At 46.1% G+C, this 12,060-nt stretch overlaps 1 protein-coding gene across 1 annotated transcript in view; it reads left to right on the forward strand.

The window, feature by feature from the left end:
* The window catches only part of LRRC36 (leucine rich repeat containing 36), a 52,070-nt gene that overhangs the window by 14,592 nt on the left and 25,418 nt on the right, over nt 1-12,060 (forward strand). Inside the window, exon 6 of the mRNA XM_062177018.1 lies at nt 11,542-11,669. Within this exon, the coding sequence (XP_062033002.1) occupies nt 11,542-11,669 (128 nt within the window). The remainder of the gene's footprint in view (nt 1-11,541; nt 11,670-12,060) is intronic.

Raw genomic sequence — 12,060 nt, forward strand, 5'->3', positions numbered from 1 at the left:
TACGCATTATTGGTAATCCAATATGGTTAAAGTGGTTATGCCTTGTTCATGGTCATGTCTCAGGCTAGGAGGAAACTTTCTGGACAACAGTTCCCACTAGCTCAGTTGCTTAAAATAGTGCCTTCCTGTCAATCATTTCCAACAGGCTGGGAACCATCACTGATTTGGATCGTCTTCCTATTCTCCCCTGTAATCTTTGACTCTTCCAAAGGCTGCTCTCTTCCATACTCCCAAAATAAGCATACCCCATCTATGTCTTCACCTTTCTCTACTCTTTGCCCTGTATGGTCTCATTTATTTCCACAGTTTTACTTATAAATGAATAAGGTTATTATTTATTCATATTCATTATGTATTATTTTCTCATATCCTAAATATGTTGGTCTAGCTTTGATGACCTGTGCCAGTGTCTCTCTGCCCCATTCCCCCACTTCCACTGACCACATGGTAATAGACATCTGGGATCACACTATAGAACTTTCCAGTCACTCAAGCTAAATATTTCCCCCAAAAACCACAAAACACACAGATTAACAAACCAGCCCTCAACTGCTCTGTCAGTGACACTACAATGTTCCTATTTCCCAAGTTTAGAATCGCTGGAATCTAATGCCACTCCTCTAAAGCCCAGCTGAATGTTCATACCCCACAGTATGATCCATGGTTGACCAGCCTTCCTTTCCATTTCTTAATAGTCTCTCTTTTTTAAAGAGTTATGTATTTATTTGACAGACAGAGTTACAGAGAGAGGTAGAGGTAGAGGCAGAGAGAGAGGTCTTCCATCTGCTGGTTCACTCCCCAGATGGCCGCAACGGCCAGAGCTGCGCCGATCCAAAGCCAGGAGCCAGAAGCCAGGAGCTTCCTCCGGGTCTCCCACATGGGTGCAGGGGCCCAAGGACTTGAGCCATCTTCCACTGCTTTCCCAGGCCATAGTAGAGAGCTGGATGGGAAGAGGAGCAGCGGATCTAGAACCGGCACACATATGGGATGCTGGCGCTTCAGGCCAGGGCTTTAACCCGCTGTACCACAGCTCTGGCCCCAGCTCTGGCCCCAGCGCTGGCCCCTCTTAATAGTCTCTTAACAGACAAGCTTACTAGCTATCAATTACTGCATGTGAACTCTGGGCCTGGCACTGTCCATTACCTCATTTAATCCTCGCAACAACCTTGAAGGTGTTTTTTACAGATGAGAAAACTGAGATCCAAAGAGATGAAAGAACTTGTCCTAGCTAACAGTAAGTGGCAGAACTGGGATGCGAACTCTGCTCCATCTGTCATCAAAGTCCTTTTAGCCATTACAAGATGCTGCTTCTCAGTCTCTTCTTCCTTCAGTTCATTCTGTATGTTACTGCCGATTAATTCTCTTAAAACACACCTGTGATCATTCATTACACTTGCCTGCTTAAAAGCTCCCGTGGCTCCCACTCAGCAACTAAATTACGTCTAAACTCCTGAACGTCACACACAAGGCTAAGAGCTAGCCACAGTGCATCTCGTCAGCCTAATCTGAAACCTTATGTCTTACTTCCCAAACACAATGCCCAAAACTCCTGTCAAACTGGACCACTCTCCTCTGCCCATAAACTAATGCCCCTCTGCTCGGGAAGCTTTAATCAAATCCCAGCCTCTCTCCATGACCCGGCTCAAAGTCCATACGTTTTAGTGAAACAGTTTTTGATTCCTTGACCAAAGATATTTTCCATTTTTTTGTAAACTCATATAATTTATCTCCTGGAACATGTACTCTGGAAACAGAAAAGGCACACATCCCCTGAAGCGTTTGCAGCACCGTTAGAAAAAACGAGAGACTGTGAAAGAGCTCAGTAACAATCCAGGCACTGTATATGAAAATGTCAAATGGATGACACAGACCAGTAGTCCTCAAGTGCAGGGCTGTGGACCTGTAGCTCAGGATATATCTCCGAGTCCACAAGCAGTTAGAAACTCTAAGGTTTGTGCTTTTGTCTGATGGCAGTTATGGAAAAATACTAGAAAGCTATATGGGCAGAAAAAACTTATGTGGTAATCATCTTTTTAAAAAAAATGAACTATTTTTAGGAGTTTTAGATTCATAGCAAAACTGAGCAGAAAATACAGAGTTCCATATAGCCTGTATCTACTTACACACAGCCTCCCTTACTATCAGCATTCCCCAGCAGATTGTACCTCTATTGTCACTGATGAATCTACATTGACACAGCATGGGCACCCAAAATCTATAGTTTCCATTAGGTTAACTCTTGGTGTTGCACATTCTATGAGTTTGAAAAATGTATAGGGGCCAGCCCTGTGGCATAGCAGGTAAAGCTGCCGCCTGCAGTGCTGGCATCCCATATGGGCACTGGTTTGAGTCCCGGATGCTCCATTTCTGATCCAGCTCTCTGCTGTGGTCTGGGAAAGCAGTAGAAGATAGCCCAAGTCCTTGGGCCCCTACACCCACGTGGGAGACCCAGAAGCAGCTCCTGGCTCCTGGCTTCAGATCAGTACAGCTCTGGTTGTTGTGGCCCACTGGGGAGTGAACTAGCGGATGGAAGACCTCTCTATGCCTCTCTGTAACTCTGCCTTTCAAATAAATAAATAAATCTTTAAAAAAAGAAAGAGAGAAAAATGTATAATAATGTGTATCCACCATTTCAGTAACACAAAATACTTTTCTTGCCCTAAGAGTCCTCTGTGATCACCAGTTCCTTCCTCCTTCCTAACACCCCCGGCAACCACTGATCTTTTTACTGTGTCCATAGTTTTGCCTTTTCCATAATGGCATGTGATTAGAATCATACAGTACGTGACCTTTTCAGATGGCTTCTTTCACTTAGCAATGTGCATTCATGTTTCTCTCTTTTCTCTTTTTTTAAAAATGTATTTATTTATTTATTTATTTGAAAGTCAGAGTTACACAGAGAGAGGAGAGGCAGAGAGAGAGAGGTCTTCCATCCGATGGTTCACTCCCCAGTTGGCCACAACGGCCGGAACTGCGCCGATCCGAAGGCAGGAGCCAGGAGCTTCTTCCGGGTCTCCCACATGGGTGCAGGGGCCCAAAGACTTGGGCCATCTTCTACTGCTATCCCAGGCCATAGCAGAGAGCTGGATCGGAAGTGGAGCAGCTGGGACTAGAACCGGTGCCCATATGGGATGCCAGCGTTTCAGGCCAGGGCGTTAACCCACTGCGCCACAGTGCCAGCCCCATTCATGTTTCTTTCTGTCTTTTCATGACTTAATATCTCACATTTATTAGTTCTTAATCATAGTCCATTGTCTAGATGTACTACTTCCAAGTTTTGGCAGTTGTGAAAAGATTCCTATAAACATCCTTGTGTAGATATAACTTGTTAACTCATTTGGGCCATCACCAATGAACATGTTGGATCATGCGGTAAGAGTATGTTGAACTTTCAGGACCTACCAGATTGTCTTTCAATGTATTTTTTTTTTTTTTTTTTGGACAGGCAGAATGGACAGTGAGAGAGAGAGAGACAGAGAGAAAGGTCTTCCTTTTTGCCGCTGGTTCACCCTCCAATGGCCGCTGCGGCCGGCGCATCTTGCTGATCCGAAGCCAGGAGCCAGGTGCTTCTCCTGGTCTCCCATGCGGGTGCAGGGCCCAAGGACTTGGGCCATCCTCCACTGCCTTCCCCGGGCCATAGCAGAGAGCTGGCCTGGAAGAGGGGCAACCGCGATAGAATCTGGCGCCCCAACCGGGACTAGAACCCGGTGTGCCGGCACTGCAAGGTGGAGGATTAGCCTGTTAAGCCACGGTGCCAGCCTCAACGTAATCTTTTTTTTTTTTTTTTTTTTGACAGGCAGAGTGGACAGTGACAGAGAGAGACAGAGAGAAAGGTCTTCCTTTGCCGTTGGTTCACCCTCCAATGGCCGCCATGGCCGGCGCGCTGTGGCCGGCGCACCACGCTGATCCGATGGCAGGAGCCAGGTGCTTCTCCTGGTCTCCCATGGGGTGCAGGGCCCAAGCATTTGGGCCATCCTCCACTGCACTTCCTGGCCACAGCAGAGAGCTGGCCTGGAAGAGGGGCAACCGGGACTAGAACCCGATGTGCCAGCGTCACAAGGCGGAGGATTAGCCTATTGAGGCACGGCGCCGGCTCAATGTAATCTTTTTAAAATGCCTTCTTGGGGCCAGCACTGTGGTTGAAGCCCCAGACTGCAGTGCCGGCATCCCATTTGGGCGTCGATTTGAGTCCTGGCTGTTCCACTTCCAATCCAGCTCTCAGCTATGGTCTGGGAAAGCAGTAGAAGATGGCCCAAGTCCTTGGGCCTCTACACCCACATGGGAGACCTGGAAGAAGCTCTTGGCTCATGGCTTTGGATCAGTGCAGCTCTGGCCGTTGCAGCCATGTGGGGAGTGAATCAGAGGGTGAAAGACCTTTCTATTTCTCTTTGCCTCTCTGTAACTCTGCCTTTCAAATAAACAAATAAATCTCTAAAATATATAAATAAATGTCTTCTTATATGCTTAGTTTCTTCAAAAAAATTTACTTATTTGAGAGGTAGTTACATACAGAGAAAGGGAGAGACAGAGAGAAAGGTCTTCCATCCACTGGTTCACTCCTCAAATAGCCACAACAGCCAGAGCTGGGCCAATCTGAGGCCAGGATCCAGGAGCTTCTTCTGGGTCTCCAATGTAGGTACAGGGGCCCAAGCACTTGGGCCATCCTCTACTGCTTTCCCAGGCCATAGCAGAGAGCTGGATCCAAAGAAGAGTGGCAGGGACACGAACTGGAGCCCATATGGGATGCTGGCGCCACAGGCAGCAGCTTTACTTGCTATGCCCCAACACCAGCCCCCTGAATTTAGTTTCTTAAACTGCAGTTTCTTAAACAGGATTGATACTCTCAGCGCTTGTGAGACGACTGAGATTCAGAAACACTGTGGAGGAAGTGACATGCCAGAAACCCAGAGTGTGCTGGTGCAGTGGGCAAAGGGTTTGGGGAGATACATAGGCAAAGCCCTCAGACCTTGGAGGCTGTCAAGCACTGAAACAGTCCAAAAGGAGGAGTAGCAGCAGTTCTTGGTGGGGTTGGTGTGAACAGCTGTGTGAAAGTGGTAAGAAGTACGGCAGGTCATGATGAGCATTGGTGTGATGGGGAGGAAGGCTTGAGATACATATACAACACCGAGACTGAGGTGAAAAGGGCCCTGCTCATTGTTTTAGCCAATTCTTGTTGCCTTTAAATAGAATACCACCTAAAACATACTGACCTAATGAATGTCTTATTTTAAAATAGTGAAGAAAAAATTCACCACAGTCATCCTCAGTGGCTCGTTTCTCTGCCTGGCAGATATGTCAAGGTCTTTTTTTAAAACTCATTAAAATCCATACAATTTCAATCTGTTTTGTCATCTCTTGGTTTAGCTATGATGTAGTTTCATGATGGATAAAGATCAACTTGAAGAGCTGAGACATTCCAAAACAGTTGCTTAAATAATATAGAAATTCCCTTCCCCTCTCCTATTGAAATCAAGATAATGGCAATCTAAGGCTGTTGGAGGTGGTTCTAAGATTGGAATAATGAATATGTAGGATTGGTGGGGGGCAACTAGCCATTTTGGCCATAGTGGAAAAGAAAGTAATTCAGCAAAGAAGTGATATTTACTGGGCAGATCCTGTGTTGTGGGCAAGGCAACAAGGAGAACATACAATAGCAGATCTTCACAGACTCCCAATCCAGAAAGATTGATCATGGCTAATTAGGTCATGAGTCAGGCTAGTCTGAACTGAACTGTGGCAGAGATATAGAACACAGGCAGCAACATGACCATCAGGGGCTTGGGAAAAGCTTTCACAAAACAGGAGACGTTTAAGTTGGACCTTCAAATGGAATTCATTGGGCATAGTTGAGGGGAAAGGTTCAAAGCAGAGAGGAAAGCAGCAGCAAAGACGGGTGTGACCGTTTAGATTGACAGTTTGTGGCAGGAGCTGGGGCCAAGTTCCAATACTAATCATGTTCATCTTACGGTCTTGAAAATGGGTAACAAGGGCCGGCGCTGTGGCTCAATAGGCTAATCCTCCGCCTTGCAGCGCTGGCACACCGGGTTCTAGTCCTAGTCAGGGCACTGGATTCTGTCCTGGTTGCCCCTCTTCCAGGCCAGCTCTCTGCTGTGGCCAGGGAGTGCAGTGGAGGCTGGCCCAAGTGCTTGGGCCCCGCACCCCATGGGAGACCAGGAGAAGCACCTGGCTCCTGCCTTCGGATGAGTGTGGTGGGCCGGCCGCAGCAGCCATTGGAGGGTGAACCAACGGCAAAGGAAGACCTTTCTCTCTGTCTCTCTCTCTCACTGTCCACTCTGCCTGTCAAAAATAAAAAAAAAAAATGTGTAACAATTAATGATGCTTTAGGTGGGAGGTGTGATTAAATGTGTGATTTAGGTAACTCAAGCTAGATTCAGTGAGATAGGCAGGAACTGGCGGCAATAGTTCAAGCCGGAAGTAAAGGGGACACGTCCTGAGTAGGGCAATGGGAATGTGAAGGCAGATGAGGAAGCACGGATTGATCAAACCCTTGAAGGCATGGGAAAAACTGTAGACAAAACAGTAAGTATGGTTACCTACAGTGCTTTCCCATGCAGTCCAAAATTCAGAAGACTTAAATTTCTGAATTAAAGATGTGACAAGTATTTAAGGGGGAAAGTATCTAAGATTCCCAAGGTAATAGGCAGTCTGTTCATGATGGGAAAGAAAATCTTTGTTAATTTCCTTTCATGATATTATGTATGAAATAGATACTACACACTGATATTTTTAAAGTCAGGGATTCAGTTGTTTTCATTGGGGATTAACAGGGCTTCATTTATTTTTGGAGAATAGTGAAAAGCAAGTTATTTCTGGTCTTTAAAATTTATCTTGGAGGGCGGGCATTGTGGCACAGCAGATTAAGCCACAGTTTGTGATGCCAGCATCCCATATCAGTGTGCCTCTTCAAGTCCTGGCTGCTCCATTTCCCATCTAGCTCCCTGCTAAGGTGTCTGGGCAAGCAGCAGAAGATGGTCCAAGTACTTGGGCCCCTACCATCCATCTGGGAGACCCAGATGGAGCTCTAGGCTCCTAGCTTTGGCCTTGCCCAGCCCCTGCTGTTGCAGCCATTCAGGGAGTGAACCAGCAGGCGAAAGATTTTGTGTGCATGTGTGTGTGTGTGTGTCCCCCCCCCCCCGCTACTCAACCTTTCATATAAACAAATAAATCTTCGGAAGGGAGGGGGGCTGGCGCTGTGGTGCAGCAGGTTAAAACCCTGGCCTGAGGCACCAGCATTCCATATGGGCGCTGGTTCTAGTCCCGACTGCTCCTCTTCTGATCCAGCTCTCTACTATGGCCTAGGAAAGTAGTAAATGATGGCCCAAGTCCTTGGGCCCCTGCACCCATGTGGGAAACCTGGAAGAAGCTCCTGGCTCCTGGCTTTGGATCGGCGCAGCTCCGGTCATTGCAACCATCTGGGGAGTGAACCAAAGGATGGAAGACCTCTCTCTATCTCTACCTCTCTCTGTAACTCTATCTTTCAAATAAATAAAATAAATCTTTTAAAAAATTTTAAAAAGAAAGGAAGGGAGCGAGGAGAGAGGAAGAGAGAGAAGGAGGGAGGGAAGGGAAGAAGGAAGGAAGGAAAGGAGGGAGGGAGGGAAGGAGGGAAAGAAAGAGAGAAACCACAGTGAGATACCACTTCACACTCACCAGGATGACTAGAATCAAGAGGATAGATAATAGGGCCAGTGCTGTGGCATAGCAGTGCTGGCGTCACATATGGGTGCCAGTTTGAGTCCTGGCTGCTCTACTTGCCATCCGGCTCCCTGCTAATGCACCTAGGAAAGCACTGGAGGATGGCCCGCAAGGGGGGACCACATGGGGGACCCAAAGAAAGCTCCTGGCTCCTGGCTTTAGCCTGGCCCAGCCCCAGCTGTTGCAGCCATCTGGGGAGTGAAGCAGCAGATGGAAGACCTCTCTCTCTCTCTTTGTCTCTCCCTTTCTCTCTCAAGCCTTTCAAATAAATAAAAATAAATCTCTTTTTTTTTTTTTGACAGGCAGAGTGGATAGTGAGAGAGAGAGAGACAGAGAGAAAGGTCTTCCTTTGCCATTGGTTCACCCTCCAATGGCCGCTGTGGCTGGCACACCACACTCATCCGAAGGCAGGAGCCAGGTGCTTCTCCTGGTCTCCCATGGGGTGTAGGGCCCAAGTACCTGGGCCATCCTCCACTGCACTCCCTGGCCACAGCAGAGAGCTGGCCTGGAAGAGGGGCAACCGGGACAGAATCCGGTGCCCTGACCGGGACTAGAACCCGGTGTGCCAGCGCCACAAGGCGGAGGATTAGCCTAGTGAGCCGCGGCGCCGGCCAATAAATCTCATTTTTAAAAAAGAGATGGCAAGGAAGTGGAGAATTTGGAGCCTTCATAAATCACTGATGGGAAAGTGAAACTGAATAGCTGCTTTGGAAAACAGTTTGGCAGTTCCATTTGACCTAGCAATCCCACCCCTAGGTGTATACCCAAGAGAGATGGAAACCTATCCCAACATAGAAAGTTGCATAAGAGTGAAAGCAGCATTATCCGTAATAGCCAAAAATCTACTGATCAATGAATGGATAAACAAACCATGGTATTCATATAAGGAAGATAATTCAGCCATAAAGAGGAATGAAATACTGAGACATGCTACAAAATGCATCTTGAATGCGTGATGCTAAGTGAAAAGAAGCCAGATAGACATAAAAGGTCATATTCAAGTAGTATAGGATTCATTTCTATGAAATAACCAAAATAGGTAAATCTATAGACACGAAAATTATATTGATGTTTTCCAGGGCTAGCAGGGAGGGTTTAGATTGGAAGCGACAGCTATAGGATTTCTTTTTGGGTTGGTGAAATGTCCTGGAGTGAAATAATGGTGGGACCAGTGCTGTGGCGTAATGGGTAAAACCACTGCCTGCAGTGCTGGCATCCCATATGGGTGCTAGTTCAAGTCTTGACTGTTCCACTCTCTGCTATGGCCTGGGAAAGCAGAAGATGGCCCAAGTCCTGCGTGGGAGACCAGGAAGAAGCTCCTGACTCCTGGCTTTGGATCAGCATAGCTCCAGCCATTGCAGCCATGTGGGGAGTGAACTAGCAAGTGGAAGACCCCTCTCCCCCAACCCCACAACATAACTTCAAATAAACAAATAAATCTTTTAACAGAAAAAAAGGAAATAATGGTGATGGTTGTATAACTTTGTGAATATATTAAGAACCACTGAATTATATACCGTAAAAGAATGAATTATATGGTATATGAATATCTTAATTAAAATAAAGTTCCCTTTTCTTCTCTCACATAATGAATATTAAGAATTCTGATGAATGACAGGTAAAGAATAAGTTTCTGTCTTAATGGGCTGGGTGTATGGGAATGCCAATGCCAAGGTAGAGGAAGGCACCAACAGAAGTAGGCATGGCAATTTAGAGTGAATTTGAGGGGCCGGCGCTGTGGCGCAGCAGGTTAATGCCCTGGCCTGAAGCGCCGACATCCCATATGGATGCTGGTTTGAGACCCGGCTGCTCCACTTCCGATCCGGCTCTCTGCTATGGCCTAGGAAGGCAGCGGAGGATGGCCCAAGTCCTTGGGCCATTGCACCCACGTGGGAGACCTGGAAGAAGCTCCTGGCTCCTGGCTTCAGATTGGCGGAGCTACGGCTATTGCAGCCAACTGGGGAGTGAACCAGCAGATGGAAGATCTCTCTTTCTCCCACTCTCTCTCTCTTCCTCTCCTCTCTCTATGTAACTCTGAATTGCAAATAAATAAATCTTTTTTTTTTAAAGAGTGAATTTGATTTAGAAAATGCCGACTTTGTGTATTTGTGCCACTGTGGGCCACTCTTTGGGGCTGTTCAGGAAATTAGGTCTGGATGCAAAAGAGAGGTCATGGTTAAGAAATTTAGATTTAGGATCATCTGGAGTTAGGAGACAGCTGAACCTCAGGAGAAGATGTGATAGCGTTTACCAGAAAGACTGTGGGGGATTTGCATGAACCAAAAAGTGGCTTGAATGAAAAAGAAACCTTGAAGAGGAACATAAGTGGTAGAGGAGAAAAAGCAAAATGGCCAGGTCAGGGACACGTGCAAAATTTTTCTCTGCAAGAAAAGGGTGAGAGGACCCTGAATCCAAATCACAGCTTACTGACCAGTCTCATTCTGTGAAGAGCCAGGTTGCAACAATTTCTTTCCTGTCATACCACCGTGAGAGGAACCAGAAAGCATGATGTTTGAGAATTTGATCACTTTGAGAACAGTCGTTCTAGTGGAAGAGGGTCTTGTGTTGAAGTAGGACATTTCAGTTCTAGGAGTCATCTCAGAACTGGGAAGCATGGGGCTGGCACTGTGGCATAGCAGGTAAAACCACTGGCTGCAGTGCCAGCATCCTGTATGGGCACTGGTTCAAGACCTGGCTGCTCCACTTCTGATCCAGCTCTCTGCTATGGCCTGGGAAAGCAGTAGAAGATGGATCAAGTCTTTGGGGCTCTGCATTGGTGTGGGAGACCCAGAAGAAACTCCTGGCTCCTGGCTTCAGATTGGCTCAGCTCCGGCCATGTCGGCCAATTGGAGAGTGAACCAGCAGATGGAGGATCTCTCTCTCTGCCTCTCTCTCTCTCTCTCTCTCTCTCTCTCTCTGTGTGTGTGTAACTCTTTCAAATAAATAAATAAATCTTAAAAAAAAAAAAAAACTGGGAACCGTCTTAGAGCCCCAGATGGTCCAAGTGGCTAGTTCTCAGAGGATTGCCCTTTTCCACTTATGTCCTCACTCTCACTGGCTCATAGCAGCTTTCTGTTACCGGAGCCAGAAGGTGAAAACTGGCAGAACATACATTTGAAGAAGGTCCAAGTTTCTGAAACTATCTTAAATCTTATGCAATCTTGCTGGGGAAAAAACTCAGTCTAAACAAAAGCAAAGCTCTTATTTTCATCCAGTTTCCTCAAGAAGCCCCCAAATCCTAGAATTCTGTTTTTTCCCAATTATTTTAAAGTAACTTGTCTAACGAGGCAAAAACAAAACAAAACAAAACAAAAACAAAAACACTGGGAGACCTTTTTCTCTTCTTACCCATGAGCAAGTCAAGACAGAAAGAGGCTGGTTCAAATCATGAATCGGTGCAGAGCCCTGGACATGTGTCATGCCAGTGAATCTAGTCCCAGCATCTCCCCCTATGGCTAGAGATTGTTGAATTGGTGTCAGGTTCCTAATTTACTGACTTAGGACACGTACAAAATACTCTCTATGCCTTCCTCTGAATTTCTCTGGAGCACTTCATAATTTATGAAGCCATTTCACATCCATTACCTTATTTTAACCTCACCTCAACCCTGAGAGATATGATTTAAGCTTTATCATCATTGTTTTACAAATGAAGTGAGAGATTCAGAAAGATGAAGCCATGTACCGAAATTCACATGCTTTGCAAGTAGTGACACCAGAACTAGCACTCAGTGTTGTGACTTTTCTTCTGATAAAATCCTATAAGACACACTGCCTTTGAAGTCTGGTCACAGCTTCATTGTATTGTCTTTTCTCTTAACACAGACTCAGACAAAGGACTCTTTATTCCCTTCCCCAACCGGGAAATAAAGGATTCCCTAGCAAGTGCTTTGGTAACCCAAGGCAGTGGTACCCCAGACCAGGAAGCAGGCACTTTTCCTCTGGGAACACAGGTAATGTATAACTCTCCTGCTGACCTATTGACCAGCCAATGCTGTATACAAATAACTCAGTGAACTCTCAGTTATTTATGAAGGTCTTAGAGGACTTGTTTGAAGGAAGCATTTTAGACCCTCTAGAAGGAAAAGTCAGGACAAGATGCAGATTACCTTCTCTGCTCTATTAATTGCAGCCTTCTTTTTGTCTCTCCCCCACTTACCTGTTATCAGGTATCATCTATTATACATACAACTTCACACATGTTATGCTAGGCATTTCGGTCCTCAAACAGGAATGTAACTATTACAGTTTTTTGTTGGTTTAAAAATCTCTTTTCTCTACCCAGTTTCTCCATCTCCTGTTGCCTTGTCTATTACATTTTCTATCTCTACCTTTTAATTACTG

Source organism: Lepus europaeus, chromosome 19 (genome assembly GCF_033115175.1).
Source record: "Lepus europaeus isolate LE1 chromosome 19, mLepTim1.pri, whole genome shotgun sequence".
Classification (NCBI taxonomy): Eukaryota; Metazoa; Chordata; class Mammalia; order Lagomorpha; family Leporidae; genus Lepus; species Lepus europaeus.